Source organism: Phalacrocorax aristotelis, chromosome Z (assembly GCF_949628215.1).
Source record: "Phalacrocorax aristotelis chromosome Z, bGulAri2.1, whole genome shotgun sequence".
NCBI lineage: Eukaryota > Metazoa > Chordata > Aves > Suliformes > Phalacrocoracidae > Phalacrocorax > Phalacrocorax aristotelis.
Window position 1 is genome coordinate 10,589,046 of NC_134311.1, and position 27,594 is coordinate 10,616,639.

General features: G+C 39.0%; 1 protein-coding gene across 2 annotated transcripts in view; it reads left to right on the forward strand.

The window, feature by feature from the left end:
- TEK (TEK receptor tyrosine kinase) overlaps positions 1–27,344 on the forward strand; it is a 41,861-nt gene extending 14,517 nt beyond the window's left edge. Inside the window, exons 3-23 of one of the 2 annotated variants that reach the window (XM_075078754.1) lie at positions 3,846–3,956; positions 7,277–7,429; positions 9,589–9,720; positions 10,310–10,450; positions 11,179–11,307; positions 12,290–12,444; positions 12,731–12,872; positions 13,249–13,410; positions 14,365–14,499; positions 15,250–15,543; positions 17,232–17,531; positions 18,028–18,185; positions 19,415–19,625; positions 20,599–20,709; positions 21,057–21,247; positions 21,622–21,735; positions 22,603–22,673; positions 23,256–23,296; positions 24,433–24,529; positions 24,976–25,075; positions 25,187–27,344. In XM_075078754.1, the coding sequence (XP_074934855.1) occupies positions 3,846–3,956; positions 7,277–7,429; positions 9,589–9,720; positions 10,310–10,450; positions 11,179–11,307; positions 12,290–12,444; positions 12,731–12,872; positions 13,249–13,410; positions 14,365–14,499; positions 15,250–15,543; positions 17,232–17,531; positions 18,028–18,185; positions 19,415–19,625; positions 20,599–20,709; positions 21,057–21,247; positions 21,622–21,735; positions 22,603–22,673; positions 23,256–23,296; positions 24,433–24,529; positions 24,976–25,075; positions 25,187–25,261 (3,023 nt within the window). In that variant the 3' untranslated portion in view covers positions 25,262–27,344. The remainder of the gene's footprint in view (positions 1–3,845; positions 3,957–7,276; positions 7,430–9,588; positions 9,721–10,309; positions 10,451–11,178; positions 11,308–12,289; positions 12,445–12,730; positions 12,873–13,248; positions 13,411–14,364; positions 14,500–15,249; positions 15,544–17,231; positions 17,532–18,027; positions 18,186–19,414; positions 19,626–20,598; positions 20,710–21,056; positions 21,248–21,621; positions 21,736–22,602; positions 22,674–23,255; positions 23,297–24,432; positions 24,530–24,975; positions 25,076–25,186) is intronic. The other variant, XM_075078756.1, reaches the window with a different exon arrangement.
- The last annotated feature ends 250 nt before the right edge of the window (positions 27,345–27,594 follow it).

A 27,594-nucleotide genomic window follows, 5' to 3' on the forward strand; every position in this document is an offset into this window, starting at 1 on the left:
TCTAGCCAGAAATAACATAACATTCATGCCAGTGGTAGGCAGGTTTCTTTGAATAATTCCTAGGTTTGAATCCATTTCTGATTTTCTCCTGACAAAATTTCAGCTAGCAAGTCGTTGAACATGTATAATCTAATCAGGCTGGATGGGTGAGAAAGAGGCGCAACAGAAATTCTCAAAGCTGTTGAAGTACACAGAAAGAGGAAGAAGAGGTCAGTGAAGGACTGTGAGGTTTGGCAAAGCATCTGTAGTTGGAAAACAGGCCTTTCCCCCTTTTACTGTTGTCATCTGAATAATTTTTAAGGGCAGAGTGTTTTTCAGCACCAAAAAATGAGCAAGAGCTGAAATGTGCAGTTTCTCACTGAGGACACAAAAGGCACAGGAAGGAGCAGCACTTCTGAAAATCCAGCCACTGTTTTGCAGCCTCAGGGCAAGAAGCTGCTGAAACACTCACTAAGCATTAATCATTTGCGTAGCCCCACTGACTTTAGTGAGAACTGTCATCTGCCGGGTTATGTACCTGTTATCAGATAGTCAGATATAGTGAATATTTTTGCTGTATAATACGGAAGGATAACAGGTTCATTTTCCTGTTTTAGTCTACACGTGTGCCATTCTGACAGTAATGAGTCCATTCTCCTGAATTCTTTGTATTTTAGCCTTATGGTTACACACGTAATATTCACACATGCAATGAGAGGGAACAGATTATGCTTTATATGTGTGTGTATATATATACGGGGAGTAATGCTGATAGTGTATACCACACAAATATCTAGAATAGAACACTATATAGCCTGTTCTGCATCTAGTCAAATATAATTTATGCAATTTCTCTACACAATAAATGTGTATTTTCATATATGTGATTGAGCTTCCCCCCTAGAAACTCTCTAGAGGAGGCAAAGGGACAATAATGGAAATGCTAGCGACAGAGAGTTACGGCACTTGCCCTGTGATTCAGTTCATTATGTCTCTATAAGGAACTGGCACACTCAAGATGTGAAATCATGAAATACAAGTCACAATCTAAAAATACGTTGGAACTGAGCCCACCAGGGAGTGTGGGTTCCTTTCCATTGCAACAATACTCTGAAGAAAAAGTCTTGTGGTTAAGCTAAACAACATACAAAGAAAAGAAAATGGGGACACAAAAGTTTAATGTCTTGTTAAAATTGCTAAAACAATTAGTAATGCCTCACTGAATTTGGTCCAAAAAACACTCAACTAAAACACTTAGGATCCTTTGTAACTAGCAACTTATTTTGGGGAAAGCTGATGAATTTTCTTTTCCTAAATAGATCATGATTTTCACCATGCATTTATTATTCATAAATAACATCTAACTTGGGAGCTGCCAGTAAGCTGGGACTGCTTTCGGGTTGGTTTTTTTTTTTTGCTTGTGTCTAATGAGATCTCATGTCATTGTTCTGTACCAGAATTCTCTGTTTCTCTAGGATTTAAGTTCAGATAACAGTACCTAGGTAACATGGCAATTGCTGAATAGATTCCCATGCATGTGCTTGCGAGATTCATGCAGGAAGTATTACACAAGAAGAGTCCTGCTGAAATCAGTTGGATAGCAATTACAAAGGAATGAAGACATGGGGCAGAGGCTCAGAGAATAAACACTAGAACTGCACAGGGGATGGAAATTCCATTCTGCAAAGAATTCTGTGTTTTCAATAGCTGTCTTATTTCTAATCTGATATAAAACATTAAAATGTCAAAATTCTCAAGGAAATAAAATTCTGGGAGGGGTTGATAGAAATGTCTTCATTTTTACTCAGATTTTATTTCTTTAATTTTACATGACAGAACAGAAACATTTTGACTTTGAATTAAAATGCTGTTCTGAAATGGAAGTATTAAAATGCTCTTTCCTCAGATATTCTGAGCATACTGCCCTTATTTTCCCCTCAGATTTTACAAAATAGTGGAGGTACTAACACAGTTTCAGCCTCAAACAAACTTTAATATATCATCTACCTGCTCATTTTTTACACCTCTATTACTTATATAATAGGAAGTTAGTTCATTATTTTTTGTCTGCTTTCTGATGCTATCTCTGTGTATGTCTTTGCCACCAAATTTCAGCCATAGGCTCCAAATTTGTTTTCTGAAACCATTGGTATGAATCAAAGAATACTTTATTGACAGTTTTCTAAAAATGAATTAAAAAAAAAGAGGCATGACTATAGATAAATTACAATTTTTTATTAATAAGTTGTCTAACAGTTTGTACTAACTTGTGTATGTGTTCCTTAAGGAAAATATTCCCTGTGAAATAAATGTGATTTTATTAGAAACGGAACATATGCAAATGCAGAGCTGACTAGAAGCATGAAGGGCTCTTCAAGGATTCTTTCTAGCTAAGGCTCCAGTAGGTCTTTCTGTTGGAAAGGTCCCTCTCACCATGCTGAGGAGGCAGGTGGCAGCAGAATTGGGCTCCCGGGAGCTGAACAAAAACAAGATGCAGGATGGACTTTCACAGGAGGAACTCTAAGGCTGAACAGCCTCAAAAACAGAAATAGAAAGGGTGCTGGTGAAAATCAATGCCTCGCTCCCCTGGGTGCTCTAAGCACAGAAGTGTGACATTCTCACTCAGATAAAGAGCTGACTAGTTTGGAAGTTGACTTTGCCTAATTTTAGAAGAGTTTCTGTAATTTTTTTCCATACAACATATCAATAACAGCATGACATAAAACCTCTGACCTAAAACTGGTCAGAAAACCAAATTTGTCTTAAAAACAACTCACAGGTTTCCTTGGAATTTTTCAACTAAATGCAAGGAAGTGTCCTTAACTTCTAATCATTCAAGTACAAAAAATAGTCAAGTTGTGGAATTTATGACACCAACTTTTCTATCTAACATAGCACTGAAATCACACATAACTCACTGTTCAGCTGCAGTTAAAATTATTGTTTCACTGGTTTCAAAAAGTACTATTCCTTGATATTTTTCTGTCCCTTCCCCAATTATCTTCTGATTTTTTTTCCCACTAGTAATGATAAGGAAAGGCAAAAATTTTGTGAAATTCCTCTACCTACTACTTTCTCCTTTTCCTTAAATCAGAACTATAAACAAATGTATAAAAGTACTTTTCTGTTTAAGCAGAAAAATTAATTTCAATTTCCCAACCGGAAAACTGAAAAATATCTAGACAGTTGCTCATACAGAATACTTATTTCAATTAAGCCACATTTTCAGATTAGTATATTTTGGTAAAAGTACCACTGGTTGTGAGTATGGTTTTTTCTTTTGTTCTTAGGGCAAGCCAACATTGCCAGTATTTGTAGAAAGCATGGTGAACTAACACAAGCACAGACCTACTCTGTCTTACCGCATCTCCCCCAGACCCTGCATGACTGTGGTCTCCTGAACTATCTTGACGGTTCTGCATCATAAAGCTTAAACAGAGAAGAACTGAGTCAGGGTATTTGTCTGCCAATGAGAGTTTGCTCTTTATGATATATTTTCCAGTACTTTACCCAGTCTGCTTTAAAAATGTTTCAAGAGATGAAGAAACTTGGGAAAGCATTTTACAGCCAGGTGGACCTCCTAATTAGAAAGTGTTTCCAGTTACTCAGCCAAAAAAAAATTTTTTTTTTTTAAATTCATGCCTCTGGCTCTAGTGGCAGTCTGTTGTTTCAGAGTATAGGTGAGTCCTCTGTATTTGCCAAAGCATAAGTTGAGGTTGCTGGTGATAAAAAGCCAGGGTGTGATCTGAAGAAATATAAGTGTCAAAAACTGAGTCAGGGTCCCTTCTCAGCTTTCAGCCCAGAGACCAGATAGAGACAATAACTGCTGCTATTTATCCCATACTTCTGTCCTGTTCTGTTTTCAGCCTCATTCCACCCGGTGGCATTAACTATTACAGCAAACAAGGGAGAGCATGTGAATATTTCCTTCATCAGAATGGCAGCAAAAGAGGAAGATGCAGTGATCTACAAAAATGGTAATTATCCTTTCTCTCTTGTCTTTTCCTTTCCTGCTATCACTGTCTTAGTCAAGTGCCACATAAGTGTTTTAAAGTCATTGCTGATGAAGCCCGTGCTGTGCAACTGGAGCAGCCATAATTCCTCATGCCTTTAATGTTCCCTAAAGGAGCCACTGGCCATATCCAATATATTGACCTGACCTGACTGTATTCCACCAGTATGCCAAACCCTCTGTTTATACCTTTGCTTTGTTTCTCATTTTCCTTCTTTATTTCCTTCTATATCACCTCATATATTTCCCTCACTGATTTTAGGTTTTTTCTTTTTTTTTCATTTTTTTTTTCTGTGCTACTGTGAAAGCCTAGTTACTGCATCTTTCTTTGCATTTCTGCTGCTTTTCAAGCGCATACTTTTTCTTCTTCAAATGGCTTTTAGAGGCCATTTGGCTTCTATAAAGCCCTTCAGGCTAGGAAATGAAGCACTAGTAATCAGCTATTAGAAGGGCAAAACTGTCAACAAAACCTAATCATTACTTCATTCAACTACAAAAAGTAGTCGAGCTGTGGAATTTATGACACCAACTTTTCTATCTAACATAGCACCTAAATCACATGTAACTCACTGTTCAGCTGCTCTTTGCTACTGCTTGACACTTGGAAATAAGTGCAGTTTGCTATCTACCTCCTGTAGAAATGTAGTAAAATACGAGTCACTAAACTTACAGTGCCTTCATACTTAATCAGAATCTTAAAGCCCAATAAACTATACCTGTGGAAAGCATACATAACATACTTGTCCACCTTTGTCTACAGATAGTCTATCTTACAGTCAGCTACAAGGAAATAGGAAGTAAATAGAGCAGGATGAGGTAAGGAAATGTCAGCATACTGCAAAAGAAAACATGCAGTGGACCAGTCTCAGCCCCAGTAACTGAATACTTGGAGCACAGTGGGCTGCTATTAACCTACAGGCTGGAAGAGGAAAAAGAGCCAAAAGATGTCTTTTAAAAGGCAATATGCAAAGCAGAGTTTCTTAAAGACCTGTTTCTTCACTCTTCAGAGATTCAGCTATGGCAGTGCAGAGTGGGGAAAGTTTGCCATCACTTGTCCTTTCAGGGTCCCCACAGAAATTTTGTCATCTCCTGTCAGCATTTTCTCATATAAGAACGTGCTGATATGGTGGAGCAGGAGTGCTTATATCATGCTGCTGCCCTGGCTGGGATTCCAACTGGAATTTTGGCAAAAAGCCTCAAATTAACCGTGACTCTAGACAGAAGGTCAAACTATCCACCTGAGTTTGCAGCTGAAATAGCATCCCTGAGGATTCCTGATACAGGAGCTGGCAAAGAAGAGAAAATTCTTGTCCTGTTATATTTAACAGTCTTTCACTTCAGTCATTTGAAGTACCACTTTCCCCTTCCAGATCCTTACAAAGGCTGTCTAGAGAATGAAACTGTTCTGCTAAACAAGATTGCTTTAAGACGTTGGCATAACTTGTGCCACCTTGGAAAACATGCCACAAAAACTGAACCTTGCTAACAGACTGTGAGCATAAGGTTTTCTTAATACTTTGCTGCAAGGTTCTTTGCAGCTTGTAACTCAAAAGATACGAAAAAAAAAAAAAAACCAATAATTTCAGAACTAATCTCTTTCCTGCTTTGCTGTTTTTCTTTGGCCCTGTTTTCTTGAAGAACTGTTATGTGTTGTCATGGACTAAACTGACCCAAGATCTTTTTGCTGTTTTGATTATGATCCTCAGCAAAATCTTACCTTTCTAGGCTGCCTAAAATTTGACTGTAGTCAAATTGATAATATGATAGCAAGTAGTATTACAGGCAATAAAGGTCCTGCCTGACATAGTTTACCTCCTAAATCATTTCAGCAAAGTGAAAAAAGTTATTATCAGTGTAACTGTAAGGGCATTAAGAAGGTAAGGGCATTTGATTTGTGTCAGTATCATGTGGTTAATGGCCATTTCACCTAAAAGAGTCAAGAAACAAGAGAAGTAATAAACAGACACACAAGCCCTAAGGAGTGACAGATGACAGTGAGGACATCAAAGGGCAGAGCTCTGAGCTGCTGTGGGGCACTGAAGGAACAACACAAAGCCCTGAGCAGCTTCAGCCAGAGCTTTGTAGGTAAAAGCAGGGAGCAGGATTATCACGGGTCTCAGGGGGAAAGGGCAAATTGTTATAGTATGATTGAAGGGGAATGTGAGCTTGTGTGAAATAATGTGATATTTAAAGAGCCAAACAGAAGAAAGGGAGGGCTCAAAGTGAATGGGAAAGGAACAAGCATGGGAAAATGGGGCAGGAGGCAGGTAAAAGGTGGCACTTGCATGTGTGCAAGCTGCAGGGCAGTACACTGGTCTGGCCAACCTCTGCACTACAGTTGTTCTGATCTTATTAAACTCTGTTCCTAACTATTCTTCAGTATAAGTGTGCTCTCTACCTGCTATGCATACATATAATCTGCAAGTGACCTTCACGCCAGACTAGAATGCACAACAGATTTGACTCCTAGTAACTGGAAACACATGTCAGGGGTCAAAGGGGCTTGTAAGCCTGGTGCCAGCAACTGTAGAGACTGTCTGAGGCCAGTTACCCATTTGTGTGTGTGCATGTCTGTGCGTGTGTATGTATTCACGTGTGACACTAGTGAACTTCACTGTGTGAAGTCCACTGGATGCAGCTTCTCTTTGACAGCAATCAATGTTCAAATATTGTTACTTGGTGATCCAGAGGAATGCGAGAAGACCAAATGCTATTGCCGTACTTACCAAGCATGTATGACCAACTACAGCAAACCTAGAATAATGTCAATAAGCTCCATTGGTGAAAAAAATAGATGAAATAGAAATGTGTTAAGTCTGGGAAGAAAAGATAAAGCTGTGTTGTGTTCTTCCTACTCTGGTCTGCTAAGTAAACCTTTGAGCTCTCAGACTAAATAGGACTTGGCTGGCATTTGCTATTTGACTCCTTCCAGCCACACTAGACTCCTTGCAGATAGTCACCCCTCACTTCAGTAGAGACCAAGACACAAAATTAACACTTTCAACCACTAAACTCTTAGCAACATTCCTGTAAAGCAATCAATGCTGAACTCGAAGTAGCTTGTCCCGTTCATCTACTAAATCTCCCCAAGATCTAGCTTCCTTTTTACTTGCACCTCTCCAATTACCAAAAACTATTATAGCTAACAAGCTGTCAGCAAATTAATAACTAATAGATTCTGCTGCTTAGCTCATCCCAGCTGTCCTTCCTCAGTAACCAGTGCAAACCCACCTCTGTCTGTAGAGGGTGAATGACTTCTGTCTGTTGTATCATTTGCTCCTCCAGGTTCCTTTATCCACTCTGTGCCCAGGCATGAAGTGCCAGGGGAGCTGGAAGTCTCCTACCCTCAAGTTCAACCACAGGATGCAGGGGTTTACTCTGCCAGATATATAGGAGGAAACCTCTTTACTTCTGCTTACACAAGACTTATTGTAAGACGTAAGTTCCATTAACGTGTGCAGATGATTAATTGTTTAAGGTCATAATGAATCTGAAATGAATCATAGAATCATAAAATCATTAAGGTTGGAAAACAAACTTACACTGTGCTCAAATAAGGGCCAAAATCTTTCTTGTCATAAGCTGCCATCACATTATTCAAAAGGATTTTTTTCCCAAGGATCTTTGGTACAAGATGATACTGATTTAAGCAGCTGAGAAAGAAAGAAATTCAGATTTAGGATCAATTCATCTTAGGTATTGCCAGGACAGCTAGCACTTTTCTCAGCATCTCAGCTTTTCAAACACCAAGTAAGCATTAATGAAGAAGGTGGCACTGGATCTCCCATGAATACGAGATGTGGGTCTGCGCACCAATAAGAATTTTCGAATGTCTGTGTTCTCTACGGTGGGCTACATCCAAACCCCATTTATCCTAATATTTCTCATCTTTAGCATATATAATTGTAATTTCACAAACTACCCCACACTTAGTTAGCTTCTAAAGTTCACCTCCCAGTGGATGACAGGACCACTTTGCAATGCAAGTGGATATTTTTTTTTAAGTATTCTATGCGTCCTGTAGCTCATGCCGCTATGTCCATTTTCATCAGATATAATGAAAATTATATTCTATTAACCTGGGTAGAAATATAAAATTAATATGTAAAAATAGACAGCTGTTTAAATATCTTACATTATGGAGGTGTTTCTGATGGTAGAACATATTTTACTTGCTAACATCCACAGGATACTTCCAGGTGTTGCAAATGAATCAATATATTGCCCCAAATTTGGATTTTGAAGCTATTGCCACCTTACTAAATTAAATGGTCTGAGGTCTGTTCTCTGCTCTAGTGCGAAGTTGCACAGTAGAAGGCTTATCCATAAATTCTGCCCCCTGCCTTGAAATAGGTTTTTCTCTTGTCCATCCTGCCTATTGGAAAAACTGGAGCATAGTTTGGGAGAGTGGTAGGGAGCACAATAACAAGGGATGATTACATGCCACTGCTCAAACACATGTCCTGTCTGTCCTTGGATTAGCAGTATAGTCACAGACTGATGATTTTTAGCAAAGCTTTTTTCTAAGTAACCACATATAATAATTTCATTCTGGGAGAAGGAGGAGATAGAGGTCCAAGTACCATGCTGATTCATTAAATGCTTGATGAAATCTGAAAAAGCAGATCCAAGTCTGGATTACCTACTTTCAGTGAGCCTGCCTCAGGACTTTCCAGTTCATTACCTTCTCAATCCTAGCTTTACGCTAGAGGAAGTCATGAACGTCAGTTTCTGTGACAGAAGAAACGTCATTACAAATCAAATATTGACAATTCGGCAGCCACTGATTTCAAAAGCGCTCAGAGAATTTTGCATCTTGTAGGCATAGATTAAGCATTTGCATGATGAAGTAATATATACTTGTTTAGAGCTTGAGCTCTGCTTCTATGAAATCAGTATCAAAACTCTCAATGACAGGATTAATGGTAGTAGTATCTTTTAAAATTATGATGTAGGAAAGAAAATCATGGCAAGCATTAAAACAGCTGATTGCCCTTAGTCCATTTATTCCAGAAACAGGTCATCAGTTTATTGATCCTTCTTATAAAGACCCAGTGAAGGCAGTAAAGATATGACAGATGTGAACCTGGTCTAATGAACTTTCAAGAAAAGTATTGTTACAGGAAAAAATCATGACTTCCCAAATGCTGGTACAATGCCAGTGATGCCAAGCTTGGTCCTGCTGGTTTGCTATCCGTACAGCCAGCTCCAGGTAAATCCTGGACCTTTTGTAGGTCTCAGATCCCTACTACAAGAATAGAAATTTTAAATACAAGATCTTTGTCAACTTCCAAACTTACTCTTCCAAACTAAAAAAATCAACATCTATTTTCAAAAATGGAACACTTTTTCAGTTCCTTCCTTGAAGATGTTATGTGGTATTACTGCATACAATGCAGCAGTTCTGCTCCAGAAATAGGGGCGCTTCCACAATGAAAAAAGTTATTCCTTACATTAGGTCAGTCAGCTGGGGTTTTAGGGGGTCCAAATAGATCCTATTTTTATGTATTGTACTGGTTGTCTTAGCTAAAGAGTTTTACTACTTCATTGGTTACCGAATAAGATAAAAAATATGTAATTACATTTTTGCATAAAAGGGTGTGAAGCTCAGAAATGGGGTCCTTCCTGTAGCTCCCACTGCCCTTCCTGCATGAACAATGGCATTTGTCATGAAGATACTGGGGAATGCATCTGTCCTCCAGGCTTTATGGGAAAAACATGTGAGAAAGGTAAGCAAATATCATTTTCACAGATCGCTTATTAATTTCTTCTAAGTAGCAGAAGCTGGTAAATTATTGAGGGAAGCATCAAATGTAGTAGCCATGTTTTACTCTTTATAGCTATAGAATTTACAGCTGGTATTGGGGACAGGACAGTGTTGGGTGAGATGAACCCTAAGGCTGTTCTTGTAGCTGTGATGCAACTTCTCCCTCTTCTCTCCTAGTAGAGATTATATTGTCAGGGAAGATGAATGTTTCCAACTCTTCTTGGTCAATACGCACTTGGACAGTGTGCTAGATAATCTCTTCTATGCTCCCTTTCCCATAAGAGGCTGGACCAGATGATCCTTCAAGATCCCTTCCAGCCTGGGCTGTCCTATGATTTCCCTGAAATCAGTATGCTGGAAGATACTGAACGACTGTTAAATGCATGTTAGAACAGGAGATCTTAAGGATGCACTGGCACTGGGAAATGAAACCCTGTGTTAGAGATTCTAACTGTCTAAAGCTGTCTCAAGCTGTACCATTAGAAGCACTAGCTCTTTTGTGGACTTAATGCTGTTGGGCTATTCTTTCCTTCCTTCCTTCCCTTCAATAGCTTGTGGAGCCAACACATTTGGCAAAACATGTGAAGAGAGCTGTAAAGAAAACTATGGATGCAGAAACTATATGTTCTGTCTACCAGATCCATATGGTTGCTCTTGTGCCACAGGATGGATGGGACTGGAATGTGATAAAGGTATAGTAAAAATATGAGGAATGGAGAAGTCTTTAGTGTGCTCTACATAGGAAATATAGAAGGTAACTAACAAAGGAGAGTAGAAGACAGGATTTTTTACATTCTGTAAAAGAGGGATAATAATATTTACCCATCTCAGAGGACCATGTCAGATTCTCAGGAGAAGGACATAGTAAAGTTAAAAATAATTGGAATAATTCTGCAAAACAAACTGATGTTCTACTGAGAGGTTAAAAATCCTCTAACAGCAACAGTCCTGCTGTATTTCTACAAGTCACACTGAGCAATTAGTTGCCAAACATATATCCATTGCTGAGCAATACCGAGCATAATCAGCCTTGTTCACTTTAATTAGACTGCAATCTCTCTCGGACATGAATCACATCTCCCTTTATGAATATGTGCCATCTTGTTCAATGGTGACATAACTCTGATGAAGCCCGTGGACACTGCCACAGTGCAAGTGAAACAACAGCGGAGATTGAAGAAGCTTCCACATTGGCATCTAGTCTACAAATGATAAGCATGGCTACAAATGTGCTCTACTTTTTTGATGTTAGTGTGTTCTCAGGATGCTCTGTGCATGATTTAGTGCTAGTACATATAGTTTCAAATTCAACCTAACAGAGGGAACTAAACCCTACTGAAGAATTGATGCATGAGATTGAAAACTAATGGAAGACATTTTCTAGTTCCTTTGCGCTAACTGGAAACATATGCACTTGCAGAATGCAAACCTGGTTTTTATGGGTCGGATTGCAAACTCAAATGTAATTGTCACAATCGAGGGACGTGCGACAGATTTAAGGGCTGCATCTGCTCCCTTGGATGGCATGGTCTGCAATGTGAAAAAGAAGGTAAAGCAAGGTAACACGGTAGTAAATGGCTTTCCCTAGTGTAACTGAAACTGATCTTCACACTGGTACAGCAATTCCACTCCAGACACTTCTGTACATCTTCACTGCAATGCAGTGTTTTTAAGCCTCTGCACCATAGGCTGCATTTACCAGGCTGGTGTGCTACCATTTAATCTGACTTTGCTTTCATTAGAGGTAGATTTGCAAACCTTACTCCTTAGGATTTGACACTGAACTTAATATCAGTTACTGACAGAAGCTGATCAGCTTTTGGATAGGCTCATGGTACTTTACCATTACCTACCTCTTATTCATCTGCATACACTCCTATACCAAGTTCCTCATGGTCTGAAATTGATGACTGAAATACCCAGACAATCCCAGAGCAGCTCTGTCTCTCTGAGAGACAGTTAAGTTTGCAACGCTGAACATACCTCTTTCAGAATCTCTTAGGATTCAGGCAAGGTTCACACACAGTATTTTATAAGATGCATCTGGCATCTATTATTTCTGCTTGATAAATGAAGTAACAAATCCACAGTTAAATTCTAAAAGCTTTCAAGTACAGAAACAAGCAGAGAAATAAGACTGTGATCCGACCAGCCAAACTATACCATTGTGATCTGACTGCTCTTATAAACAGACAAAACGGAGAGCAAATACATACTGTACATTCAGTACAAAACGTGTGCATGATTTTGCCATAGCTAGACTGTCTGTGCCTAGAATGTCAGTGAGAGAGGAGAGGATGGGAAAAGAAAGAAGAGTGGACACAGGGCTTGTTCCTTCTCACATGATATTTACACCGATGTAACAGTGCTGACTTTGGTAAGCGTGAATTCCTTGTGTAAGCCCACATGAGTGAAGGGAGAACCAGACACCTTTACTGCCTATGTTCATTATATGCCTAAACCTGTTTTGGTGCTGCCTTTTTAAAGTTCTGTTTGAAGGTTGACAGTAAAATACTATATATCTTCTGTAGGCTCAGCAGATCTTTCACCTCAGATAGAAAACTTACTAGATCCTGTAGAACTCAATTCAGGCGTCGAGTTCAAGCCTTTTTGTATAGCAACGGGGATACCACTTCCTAAATCTGAAGAATTTAAACTTTTGAAGCAAGATGGAACTGTCCTAAGGGTAGGCTCCTGATTAACTGCTTTCTATTATTTCTGATGTTTATATTGACTTTACCTGTAGTAAATGCATGCTATGCTTTTCAAGCATAATGTGAAATTTCAGTATTCTGACATATGTCATGAACTTATGAACTGGAGCATATATGAAACTATGGGATTGTCCACTGTAGACCCTTTCTATTGGTACCATTACACTTTAGATGAGTTCCTAAACTGTGAGAAAGCATCATGGGAATATTCCTAAAAGCCCACATTTTGGGGACCTGTATGGTTTTTTGTCATTTCAGCCTGCTCTAATCGTTACCAGTAATCGCTCTGAAGCCATGTTTACAATTAATCGAATCCAGCCCCGTGATACAGGAACTTGGGTCTGCAGTGTGCAGACAGTAGCGGGAATGGCAGAGAAACCATTTCAAGTTACAGTCAAAGGTAAAAGCATGAATCTCTTCAAATGTATTTGCTTCTTTGCTTTTAAGGGCAGTTTCATACTGCGACATGGCCAAGCTTTCTGTTCTCTGCACTGCACAGAAATGTCTGAATAAATATCTACAGTCAGAATATGAACAGAAACCCTAGCAACATACTAATTATGTGTATTGAAAAAATAAGTGGGAAGCTAAGGATTAGAAGAAAACCCAAGTTTTTTTTTTAAAGATCTAAACTGCCAGATTTAGGGTGTAAACCCCTGTCTACTTTGTAAGAGTTTTGAGAACACCTCCCATTTTCCTGTAGATCTAGGAAGATATCACAGTCTTACCGATACAGGGAGTTAAAAGGCTCATTTAATACTTGCATTCTTGCTCAGTTCCTCCTGTGCCACAGTATGCCCCAAAGCTGACAGACAGTGGACATAATTTCCTCATAATTGATATCAATGCTAAATTACATCTTGGAGATGGACCTGTTGTGTCAACAAAACTCCTGTACAAGCCAGCAAAACGTTACCAGTCCTGGATGTCTGTGGAAGGTAAGAGGATGTTCTTTAATTCCCTTAAACACAAACTTCTGCTGCATGCTGAAACATAATGTGGTGTCTGCTCTTGACTAGACTCAAAAGTTATATCTTTTATGACCGGACATGTGACTTTTTATATATCACTATGTATAATGTTAATGTTAATGTGGTACACCAACAGTAGTCGAAAGTGTATACTCAGTTTTCAGTAACCAAAGGGTTCCCCCCTCCTTCCTTAAGGTAAACAGTACTCAGTGATGGGTCCAGCTGTTAAAAACTCCCATGTAACTAGCAGGTTTTCAAATGTAGTGAGCAGAACGGAGGCATCGTCGAGCACCTACAATCTTCCTTGGTGTCTATTGTGCCCTCTGGCGAGAAAAATATCTTACCTAAATATTTATCAGGAACGGTATGGGCAAAATGAAGCCCACCTGTGAGTTATATGACCTCTTCCAGCCATGTTTTAACATTTTATGCAAGGCCTAAAATATTATAGGAAACATTACAGGAACTTTAACAAGTAACAAACAATTGTTGTTATTAATTCAAGATAACCCAAGATCTGCACACATAATGCACACTGCTTAAGCAACTAGTCTTGTTCTGTCCTGAAGGAAGGGCAGATGGAAACATCCTTTAAGATGGGTCAGAGCTCAATTTAAAAATAAGTATTTTGTACTCTAAATCATAATAGAATCATAGAATGGTTTGGGTTGGAAGGGACCTTCAAGGTCACCTAGTTCCAACCTCCCTGCAATGGTCAGGGACACCTTCCACTGCTTCCACTGGGTTGCTCCAAGCCCCATCCAATCCAGCTTAAATAGTTTACCTCAGTGAATCAGGAACAAAAGAAGAGCCTGAGTATCTTACCTTCCACGGTTAGTTGTTCAGGAATATTTTCCAAACCTTTTATTCTTAGCATTTTTTAGCATGGACTATGGCTTTACTTTCTCCTTTCATTGTCAGTAAAAGGCACAACCAAAAGACTGGACAATCTGGAACCAAAAACAGAGTATCAGTTCTGTGTTCAGCTGAGTCGGCAAGGGGAAGGAGGGGAAGGCCATCCTGGACCACAGGCTAGCTTCACAACAGCTGCACTTGGTAAGACATTATCTTGGCTTTTCACGAAAGGGCTGTTTCAGCTGGTTTTTCCTGTGGTCTGTTTGCTGATCTCTGCCAGAACACTTTCTTTTGAGCAAAGAAGGCTGGACATGAAAACTATCGCAGAGCCTTTCAAAATAATCTCAGGCAAAGAAAAAAATAAATGAGGAAAAAAAAATAAGAGGTGAAGAAAACCACAAAAAGGCAGAGCTATTATTCTCCCTGAATTAGAGATGGGGGGTCTGGAAAAGGAAAATTTACAAATTTTGGCTGTCTCTGAAGCAGAGTTGGAGATAGAAATCACTTTTGCATGCCAGTCCTTCCTCCTAATATCAGATCGCTCCTTCCTCTTCGTATTAGATCAGTTTACTTTAAAACTTAAGATATCTGAACGAGCAGAAAAGCTTTTAGTCCACTGAGGATACAGCCCAAACTGAACATATAAAATAAATGAGGATTGCACCAGGAACTAACTAACAAAAGAGCAAAAGATCTGGCTTCTAAAAAGTGCATCTGCAACACCAGCTTAGTGAAGAGACCTTTTTGTGGACACAACAGCTGTTGATAAGAGACTTTGGGACTATCAACACCTCTCAGATGTAATTTCTGCCAAATTAGGTGCAGTGGCAGGGACAATTACCCTTTGTCACTGCAAGCTAGGGCAAGTGGCTGGGAATAACTGGTACTCCTATTTTAGCTTGCATACCAGATACAAAATGCTGTTCCCTGTCTCACTGTGGCTTTTCCAAGGTCTTCCTCCACCAGAAGGTCTCACTCTCTTTCCAAAAAGTATGACATCACTGAATTTGTCATGGCATCCTTTAACACTGAGGACAGAGGATGACATTCGTGTTGAAGTGGAAAGGAAGAGCGTGAATGACAATGGTGAAAAGAGCAGTGTTATTACTCAAGTGCCAGGAAATATGTCCACCCTGATCATTAAAGATCTTCAGCCTAGACAGCAATACATGTGCAGGGTACGGGTGAACACCCGGTCCCAAGGAGAATGGAGCAACTATCTGTACGCATGGACTTTCAGTGACAGTAAGTAGCTGCTTCACATTGTTCTGTTTAATTCTTCCTTTTTTTCCCCCAGTGATCTGTCTGACTGTCACTTAATGACCACATTAAATATAATCCTTTGTTCTGGTAACAGTTCCTCATGTTCACTTGGGGTTGTTATTACTATTATTATGAAGATAGCTCAGTGTCCAAAGAAATTCTTACATTGGAAATTATCAGGAACTACCAATGAGCTTAAAAAAAATGTGAAAACAAACAGAAAGCTTGGGAATCCACACCTTCATTTCTGTGTGATTCACACTTCTGACAAACACAGCATTTTTTTCCTCCTCAAAATGATGAACCCACAGAGTTGTCTGCTCCAAACTCTTTTGTTGCTCAAAAAAACTGCTCAGACCCTGCAATTCAGCTATGTCAATACAGAAATAGTCAGCAGTTAAAGAAGGAAGAGAAGACACAATGCAAGCTAAAGCCCCTGTGAGCAAAGAGTAGTTCAGTGTGCTACACTGAAGACCAATGATCACCCTCAGATTCCCTGAGTAGTGTCCTTTTATAATGTCACAACAACTGCCCTGTCTGGATGAAGTACCATCTGAATAGATGTCCATCTGCATGGCTAATGGGAGCCACTGCCCATACCATACATGGGAAGGTGGGCTTCTTCCTCCTTACAGGTCATGTGAGAAGGCCCTCACTGACATCCTACATATATTAATAGAGGTATCAATGGCTGTCATAGGGCATTCTAGTTTCCTGAGTTCTGATGCCAAACTGCACTAAGAAAAACATAAGGGTATTGTTTTCCAGGAGAAAGTACTTAGCTTAGTAGTCATAGGTGTGTCCACAAGTCCAGCACTCACCCCTGCTGGTGGTTTTCTGATGAAATTTGTGGAAATGTTATCACAGAATCATTTAGGTTGGAAAAGACCCTTAAGATCATCAAGTCAAATCATCAACCCAACACTGCCAGTTCACCACTAAACCATGTCCCTAAGTGCCACATCTACACGTCTTTTAAATACCTGCCAGGATGGTGACTCAATCACTTCCCTGGGCAGCCTCTTCCAGTGCATAATAACCCTTTAACTAAAGACGTTTTTCTATTATCCAGTCTCTCGACATATCACTAGTAACTTGGGAGAAGAGACCAACACCCACCTCGCTACAACCTCCTTTCGGGTAGTTGTAGAGAGTGATACGGTCTCCCCTCAGCCTCCTCTTCTCCAGGCTAAACAACCCCAGCTCCCTCAGCTGCTCCTCATAAGACCTGTGCTCCAGACCCTTCACCAGCTTGGTGTTGATTTCCCTTCCTTCTAACAGCCTGTATCCTGACAGGCAATTGCTCCCTGAAGAAGTGAAAGTGTGCGACCTCCGAATCACATAGGGTTCATGATTCAGTACTCGGTGCATTAATTGGAAAGCAATCGTATTGTCCTTGCATACAGCTCAGAGCATTTGTATCTTCATCCAAGGACAGGAGTATACTGAATGCCAGTCCAGTCTCTGCTGGAAGTATGGAGTACTGCAATATGGATGACAGCACATCAAGTTCATAGAATTATTGCTTTCAGTTACCATAGCTCGTCAAAAAAATTCTGCTTCTGTTTAGCACAGCTAAAGCACCGAGGAAAGTGTTTGGCTCACTGCAGGAAGGAAAAAGAGGTGGATGTACACTCCAATGTTTTGTGTGTGTTTGTGTGTGTTCTCAGGAATCCCTCCTGCCCCATACAACATCAGGTTTTCTAACACCACAGACACATCCTCGGTCATCTCTTGGACAACCGCTGAGGGTCATTCCATCTCCTCCATCATCATCAGCTACAAAATTTATGGCAAGGCTGAATACAACCACATCGATATTATCATAAAGAACACCAGCATTACTCAATACCATCTCAAGGGCCTTGACCCAAACACTGTGTACCAGGTTCAGATTAATGCTCAGAACAACATTGGCTTGAGCAACCCAAACACGTCATTTGAATTGAAGACTCTTCCAGAAACTAAAGGTTGGTTATTCCAGTATGCTGGACTTGCACAAGCCAGGGCTGGTGGTATAAACTAGCTAGCTAAGGCAAAGTCATAATATTAATTTTTTAACAGTAGTTGTCTTTTGCTCTTCATTTTGACACCCAACAGAGCATCATCAAAATTTGATTCTCAGTTCACTGCATGGCATGAGTGAAGTGGCAACATAAAACATTTGTGTGTATCTACTCGGAAGTGCCCGACAGCTCATAAATTAAAGGAGCTGCATATAACAGGACTACTAGATCACTGAATGTGGCTTCAGCTCTGCTCTGCCTCAGTTCAGTGGAACCTGCAGGTGCTCATACATCTGAAAGTCAGAGTATCCAATGTCTGTGACATTTTTCAAAAAGATAGGGATGTATCTCTATGTCTCAATATAGTTTACAAGACAGGAGTATTTAGCTATACATTGTTCATAGCTTTTTCAGAATTAGCTGGAAATAATGATGAACTCTTTGTATGCTTCCTCAACAGCTCCATATGAATCAAAAGGAGGCAAAATGCTGCTTATTGCTATCCTTGGCTCTGCAGGGATGACCTGTGTGACAATTCTCCTGGCCTTTCTCATCATGCTGCAGTTAAAGCGAGCCAATTTTCAGCGCCGAATGGCTCAGGCTTTCCAAAATGTTGTGGTGGGTTTCCAGCTTTCCTGTGTCAGTGTGGTTATTAATTTTGGCCCATGCCTTCCTGATTTTTCCAATTCTTTTTCCTTGGTCTTCCCAAATACTGTCTTCTCTTCATGTGTGCAATTAGTACTGTTGTTGCAAAGCTTCTCTTCTAGTGAGCCCAGAGCTAAAGCAAACACAGTTATAGGCTATGAGGTAGAAAACCTGACTTGAAAAAAGCTGCACACCATTTACCCTTCTCCCTTTTCTGTCTTATCGTACCTGTTTTTGACAAGTACCAAGCCAGACTCCATGAAGTTAAGCCTGATTTTGAAAACTACAATATTTTTTAGTGTTGCTGTTGAGCATCAGTGACAGCTCCGTCATGGTGTTTCAACTTTGGGACAGCATAGCAGGGATCAGTCAATGGCAACATCATAGTTCTGGCTGAGAGGGAATTGTTGAAGGTTGTAACATCATGTAGAGATATCTCTCTCTAAATATATATATGTATATATTTGTATCCTGCTGTAGTCTCTTTATCACTCAGCTTTCTGGTACTGTTCCCTCACTTCAGAAGGAAATCTGTGAAGCAGAATGAAACTGAGCCAAAGAGCTCCTCCATATGGATCTGCATAAGTTGCTTCATAAACAGGTGGCCAGGGGCCCGTCCAAATTGATGATCAGTCCCCAAGCCACACAAAATAGCTCCTGCTCCTTGTCCTGAAACTTCCCACAAAAGCATTTCATGTGAATGTGTAACTAAGTCGAGGTGTCTCCTCAAGTATGGAGGAAGATAATTCCCTCTCTCTTTCGTCTCCTTGCTGCTTCTTTCCTCAGTCTTCTTCCTGAGCCTGATCAGCACAGGATCTTGTCAAGCCTAATATGAGATGAATCTCAAACCTGAGGCTTAAAACTGGTTTTGAGATCAGTTTTACCAAGTGTTATTTGCCCACCTCCTTCATCTTCAAGATGATTATAAAACTGTTCAGGAGGCCTAGGTTGACAAAGGTACTGATGCATAAATCAGACACCTGATTAATTTTGTAGATCTGGGCAAAAGTGCTTGATGCAGTTAGTGTCTAAAGTAGGTGCAATCACCTACTCTATTCACCCTTGTGTAAGCAAGAGATGGATCAGGCTCTGTGTGCGTGTGTGTACATGAGTAAGTACACACGTGTTTGGGGAGTGTAATCAGAGGATTGCTCAGTAAAGTAGAAATCACAGTTAATGTCATTTGCTTAACTCTGTTACAGAGGGAAGAGCCAGCTGTACAGTTTAACTCAGGTACTCTCACCCTGAGCAGGAAAGCCAAAAACAGCCCAGATCCCACTATTTACCCAGTTCTTGAGTGGAATGACATAAAATTTCAAGATGTGATTGGGGAAGGTAACTTTGGGCAAGTCCTGAAAGCACGCATTAAGAAAGATGGCTTACGCATGGATGCTGCGATTAAAAGGATGAAAGGTAGTAAAGATTGGAGACTTTGAGACTAAAGACTTTCCTTGGTTGTTTGTTCCAAGTGTTCCTCTGTCATAAGAAATGCTTAGTAGCCCTTATCTAAAGATAAAATCAATATTCAAAGTTGCTAGTGAAATTGTATAAGCTGTCCAAGGCCAAGATTTGTGCCCTGGCAAAGACTGTATTTCTGCATGGTCAGGTTGGTTTATATTTCTTTCTAATTGCTAATATAATTAATTATTATGTATTTTTCAATTCATAGGTCAGTATGAACTTCATGTGTGAGTTCACCTGCAAAGTGGGAGCTGTTAGAAGATGCATTTAATAGAGAGAGGAGCACACAGATAGCCTTGGGGCACAGCATTTACTCCAAGTTGTCTCTTTAGATACATACCAAATGTCTCTTTAGAGACAACTGTATGTATGCATCTATATATATACATACTATGAGGACCACTCATTTCCTCTGTACTCATTGGGCATGACTGCCATGTTCCAGAGGGAACTACAACATGTAGAATACTGCAAGAATCTATATATTTTCTTGCAATTCACTAGATTATTATCTGGGCAAACTGGGAGACAATTTTAAGCACAATAATAATTTAAAAAAAGAGCCAAGGTCTGAATGCAGGCAGAAATAATCAATAGCACACACATGGGAAGGTTTTCAAGCAGCTAGTTTTTGTATGATCTGCTACAACATCTTACATTCTTAGATAATAAGGGAAGTGACATGGTATATCAAGACGCTTTCTTACTCTGCAGATGGCTGCTACAGACATTAGGTTCTCTCTTTTTTCCTTGAATTGAAAAGTCCTACTTTTTTCAGTAAATAGTAACACATCTTAGAGATTTTGTCTTTCTATTGGGGCTGAAGCAGTAGTGCCGCAGGCAGCACAGAGTTCTCATAATTAACAACAAGACGGTCATAAATTCTGTTCAAAGGAAAACAAATGCATGCTTATTTGATTTTCAGAGTATGCCTCCAAAGATGATCACCGAGACTTTGCTGGAGAACTTGAAGTTCTTTGTAAACTTGGTCATCATCCTAACATCATAAATCTTTTAGGAGCATGTGAACATAGGGGTAAGATAACTCTTGAATACGTGTACTTTAAAATTTAGTTTTAAAAACTCCCCCACAGTAAAGCCCATACAGTCCATAGAAACACTAGCTTATAAGCAGGTCCTTCTGCAACATTTGTAAAAAGCTAAATAAACTCCATTTTAGAGCTACAAGCCCACATTAACCCTTCAGAAATTAAGTTTATCAATAGCTCTAAACTCTCCTCTGCACCTAGGAATTATGCTGTTTGACATTTCCCCTCCAGTCTATTTTATGTTTATTTCTTTTTCACTCAAAGAAGTGTAAATGTCCAAATACTGTTACTATCTTTTACTTTGAGATATGCTCACTATCTGATGTTTCATTAGGATATCTTTATCTTGCTATTGAATATGCCCCCCATGGAAACTTACTGGACTTCCTTCGGAAAAGCAGAGTGCTAGAGACAGACCCAGCATTCGCTATTGCCAACAGTACTGCGTCTACACTTTCCTCTCAGCAACTTCTGCATTTTGCAGCAGATGTTGCTAGAGGGATGGACTACTTGAGCCAGAAACAGGTCAGTCTTCACCTCTCTACTCACTGAAAGCACAGTAATTTTTCTGGGACTATGCCTTTTAATGAAATCAAAATGAGGTTTTAATTTTAGCTTCTATAGAACCCACTGGATGAGTTTTATTTTCTTGTGTTCACGTTGCTGTATCAAATGCTATGGTCATGGGGAATCAAGGAAGAGGCATTAAAACTTAGAAATAAAACGGTAACTAACTGCTTTCATCTTCAGATAAAGTTTAAAATGTTCTTGGTAGTGACATACCAAGCCATTTCTTTTGGATTTTGTTCTTATTCTGAGTGTTTGCTATTTTCAAGATAGCACTAAATACATGTAAAGCTCACAGATACTGTGGTGGTTTCCACTTTTTAAAATTTTAGTTTATTCATCGAGATTTGGCAGCAAGAAACATCTTGGTTGGAGAAAATTATGTTGCAAAAATAGCTGACTTTGGCTTATCAAGAGGTCAAGAAGTTTATGTTAAGAAGACTATGGTAAGGATCAAAACACACTGATATAGTCCATTTTCCTCATTTTTTGTTTTCTTGTTTCTTACTTTGTGTTTTCATATGAACAAAAATGCAAACTCACAGGTACTACAGAACTACTTAAACGTTATATATTACTATGTATAAATGTTTATATTGTGTTTATTAATATACTTGTAATATTTGTAAATAAATTCTAGACTATGATTGTAATATACAATGTAATTGAAAATTATTTATATGACTATGGACAGCAGTAAAATAATTTTGCAGCCAGTTCTGAGGTGTATTAAAATATATCATAAAAATCATGTAATATACATTTGACATATGAAGAGGGTATGTATGTGGGTGGATCTGGACAGCTATGAAAATAATATTTTTGTACCAGAAGTTGTCCAGCTGAGGCAAGTTGGTCTAATTCTATTGAACGAGGCCAAATCTAGCAAGATGTTAACCAGAGGCTTGTCAGGATCTGTGAGCTGAAAAAACAGCTGTCTAAAGCTAATCCTTTGGAAGATCTGAAAGAGGAAGATATGTAATAAACATCATGTAGTCATAGACCAGGATAACACCAGATAGTCAAGGGAACAGGATTGGTTAAAGGCATCATAAGACATCCCTCAGGAATTATTTCCATTTCTGCTTGATGCTGGTTGGATAAATTTTCTATTAGCTTTAGTGTGAACTGTGCCTTGAAGAAGTAAATGCACAATTTAAAGAAATAGTTTAAAATTAAAGAAATTATTAAGCTTACTTGCGTAGCATGAAGTCAGTTTCATTAAGGTAACACACAGAACAACTGTTGTGGTATAAATTGCAATATTGCCGTTCCAACCACCACCAAATGAACTTTCATTAAATAATTCCCAGGGACGGCTTCCAGTGCGATGGATGGCAATTGAGTCTTTGAATTACAGTGTTTACACCACAAACAGTGATGTGTAAGTATGTTTTCAAGTGGTCTTTTTTTAATAAAGGAATATTTTTGATATCACAGACAGTTTGACAGCCAGGATGAGACATGCACTTTTTAACTCAAAATCAGTAGTCGTGTCAGCATGAGTGAGCAATGGAATAAAAAATAAAACCCACAAAAAAAGTTCCTTCATTTAATCATCAGTGTCTGAACAAGTTCTGTGTTTACGAGCTAATTGGATTTGGGCTACTACTTTATTTGTAATTTGAAATCAGAAGCATGATGGATCCTTGGGACACATAGGAACTCAGTATTTCAGTCAGGAAACTCGAAGTAACATTTGGCAAAGCAATTCTGTAACAGTGCTATTTGCTGAGAGCTCATAGTCTGATAAAAGACTTTGGTTGATGGACTCACAGTGAACTAATTTTGCTAAAGATTTAATTCATGCTTTCTGATTCTATGAACCCTGTCATTACACAAAAATTAATTAAAAAAATAGAATCACACCTGTCTGTTCTCTGAATACTAGCAAAACTATCTACCATTTTAAAACATGAAATCGTGTTGCATTCTTGTTGCACTCCACAATCTCTCTCTGTTGCAGATGGTCATATGGCGTCCTCTTATGGGAAATTGTTAGTTTAGGTAAGTATCTGAATTTTGTACCACAAAAAAGAACCAAATGAGCCAAGTGAGCTCCATTCACTCAATCTGTTAAATATTCATTCCTTTGCAACATATTTCAGTTTTTCCTGTTTCATTCTACTAAATTTTATTTAGCTTCAGTATGCTTAGAAATGCAATTGTCACATTTTCAATTCAAGTACCACTCCAAATTAGAAAACCAAAATGACCATGTATTCATTGCACTATAAAACCTGAGCCATATCTAAACATAAAATCCAGCATATCACATGATTTGAAGCCCTAATCCAATATGATTTGAGTTTGATGGGTGGCTTTTCCTCAGCCTTCCTGTTAAATCAAGACTTATATTTTAATGACTTGGGGTGGGGGGCAATCATCTACTCCAACTACTCTTGAAGAAAATTCTTGAACATTAATCTTCAAATAAAATTCAGAATTCATTTCTGCACACAAGTCTATTCATCATGTACATGATACAGCCTCAAACCATTCAAAATGACCATGTTACAAAGCCTTTATGATTTGCCTTGGAGCATGCCCCGTGGTCTGCTGGCCAAGAGACGCATACTGACTGAGGTGCACATTGCATACTGGACTAATCATGAACTCTTGCTTTCTAATTTGTTCCCAGCTTTCCTCACTAAATGGGTTTGCTCTAGATACGGATGGCAACTAACACACTGCAGTGTGGAAAATCAAGAGTCTAAGCAGCCAAACATCTGCAAAAAGGAGCAAAACCAGCTTGACAGTAATAGCTCTATGAGTCCATACCGGATCTTATTAATACTGTACTAATGAAGGAATGACTTGCCTGTTGCTATCAAGGGTATTGCAAAAACAGTTCAGACACAATCAGATGCAGGCCCTCATAGTTGTAGAGAAATTTAGGACAGCACCACAGACAATAGAAGTTTATACTCACTTTTATTTTTCTCTTCAATACTGTGCATTAAGCAGTATGAAAACATTAACAAACATGTAACTGCAAAATATTCCCTAATGCTGGACTAATTTACCTGTTGCTAAGTCAGTCATTCTTTTTCATTTCTGCTAATAAACTAAAAATTCTTTTATTAAAACCCTTTGTATTAAAAATCCCTTGTGTTCATGACAATGGTTAAACTCTGCTTTAGGTGGAACACCGTATTGTGGAATGACATGTGCAGAACTCTATGAAAAACTGCCCCAAGGGTACAGACTGGAAAAGCCTCTCAACTGTGATGATGAAGTGTAAGTAACTGCCTCAGCAAAAACACCAAAACAGAATAGTACATCTGCTATAAAACAACCATTTTTTTTTCAGGAAAACTTAAATACTACATTTTAAACAAAAATCTTAAAAGGGTGCACAAGTGGAAATAATTACTTAAGTCCTTTTTTGCGTAGCATACACTGTTATTTGCCATGAACCCTTTCCCAGGCTCTCTGCTCCTGCCAGATATCCTGTCCTTTACACAACACGACTGGGCTTAGGCTCAAAAGAAACCTTTTTGGTTATTCCAGAGAAAAAGAAAATTCTTTTCAGACAGCAACCAGCTGTGGAAAATATAACTCCAGCTATGTATGAATCCATTTTCCTTTGAAAAATAGAATGTGCACAATATTCCGACAAACATGAATTTGTAGATTTAACCTATGTATCTAAACTATCAAATGCTGGTGTTTGATTTCTAAAGGTATGACCTAATGAGACAGTGCTGGAGAGAGAAACCATATGAAAGACCATCATTTGCTCAGATACTGGTGTCACTGAATAGGATGTTAGAAGAAAGAAAGGTAAGAATGGATCCCTAGAAAAGAATCAGACCATGAATAATTTCAGTATAGTTTAGGATTCTTGAGGTAATGCACCTTGCACCACACTCTTTCTGTTTATTTTCTCCCCAGACTTATGTGAATACTACCCTATACGAGAAGTTTACTTACGCAGGCATTGATTGCTCCGCTGAAGAAGCTGCTTAAAACAGGAGACATCTTCATTCATGAATGATGTATTGAAGAAAACCAAAATTCCATGTGCTGGAGCCCAAAATGTGATGTGCTGTGTAGAACTGTGTATAGCTCTAACTGTATATAATACAGTAATACTGTTTTACTACAGATGTATGTGTATATCACACAGTAACCTTTGCCTCCACAGGCTGTAGAAGTGTATATACTGCTCAGAGTAGGAATAGACTGAAGTAATGAAATCTGCTGTTTCAACCGCGGGGTTCTTTTTTCCTAGTCCTGTAGATATAGTGTATACGTACAATTATGGTAATGCATTAGGTATTGCCACCTTAGATATTTTTTACACTTTCCAAGAGCTGCTGATAGCAAATTCAGTATCTCATAGACATCTCATTGTGATTCAAACAAAAATGCTAAGATCAGTGCAACAATGGGAGTTGCAAGCAGGTGTCAATCCAGTTTCCTCACCAAGGATAACTGATTATTAAGACTCCTATTTTAATGTAAAAGTGAGCTAGTAGAAATAATCTGTTCAAAAATTCTATTGACACTTGTAAGATATAAAGCACACTATTGCTCTTTCATTGTCCAGTTTAACAGTCAGTGATCATAAAATATGCATATATTTTGAAATGTTTAATGCTATTGGAGGCAGCCATACAGCAATTATCATGAAGCATAGGATTGAGGAACATACTACATATTGTAAAACACATTTTTACAATTAGCCTGGATATACATGAGGCTTATTCAATTTGTATTTCATCTAATAATTTCACTGAATAATTATAAATTACTACCTATTATATACAAGCAGGACTTGGTTACTTTTGCTTATTTTATCCCTTTTGCAGTTTGTAGTGTGGTCTGGCCTCTTAAAAATACTATACTGAAATGCTTCAAAGCAATTATATTTGGCCTGCCAGAAAGACCTTCTAATCCTTTCATTAGGCAAATAGAGGCTGGATTGGCCTGAGCTTCGGGTATCAAGTCAACCACAAGGGATCCTGTGGATTTATCCTATCCAAACTTCACATACCAGCTAACCTTATGCTTTGCACACGTTTCCCTCAACCCCCCATGACTCACCAGCTCATAACTGACTGTCAGACCACAGCAACTTTCTAGGTGGGTAGATCATGTCACCACCCAAGACTTGGAGGAAGATGCTAGAGAGAGGAAAAGAGAAAAATGTTTCCCATTCTGATACTTAGTTTGTGGGTGGGTATTTGGTTGGTTACAAGGCAGGGATATCACAGCAGAGTGTAGAGTAATGTTACTGGCATACACCAGGCTGACTCAAATAGGAAAAGCACCAACAGCCTTACTAAAAGGGAATAATTCAATAAACAAATCACTTGTGTGGCCTTGAGATAGGCAGAACTTGCACTCTAAGCACAGATGCTACAATCTGAATTTACAAAGAGCACACAGATTAACTGGAGCAAGGAACAACTCCAAAACAGAAAAAAGAAACAAATTCCACTATATTTTTCATAAGAGACTACTTAACCGGGCACTTTTGAAGCATGGGCATTGCATTTTGCAGTCTAGCTGGGTTCCTACAGGTCAGAGAGGTGAACAAGAACGGATCTCCACGGGTGTTTTCTATGCTGCTGGACAAAGCTAGCTAACAACTTCTGCTGGAACTGCTCCACTTTCTGTACAGAATTTTTCATGGGTCCAAAACAGCTCATTGCCTCACACACCTCTAACAGAAGGCACAACTGACTATTCTTCTACTTCATGTGAACCCCATCTTCTGTGCCAAATTTTTTCTTGGACCAATATGACCCATAAGGAAGGAATCAGATCACTCATCAACCCAATAGGTCTTAATACTGTGTTTTAAGTGTTCAAGTCTCTGTAAATTTAGCTGATGGTCATTTAAGTGTCCTTATAAATGCTCTTCATATCTACATTGTGGCATGCATTAACTTCCTAATTAGCTGTAATGAGATTCATTTTTTTAAAAATTGGCATTTTAAAAAATACACAAAAGAAAACAGTAACTCCAATTCACAGCTTGAGATGTCTCTGTTCACTCTGTACATCACAGAACTACAGCTATTAAAAACGTCCACTAATTCTATCAGAGTCTCAGACAGACGAATTGCTTCTATGCTTGCAACATGCACTGGGTATCCCAGGTTCAACAGCTAGATTTTACTGTCTGTTATCTAGTGCTGGAAAGCCTGATTTATGGCAGTAGGAGATGTATACAGGTTTTCAGCTTAACCATCAGCACGTCCTATGTTCTCCCTTCCACAGCACAATACATCAGATCCCATGTCCCCTCCTTCCTGAGTGTCTTCTGTTTGTTTCATTGCTCTCAAGAACAT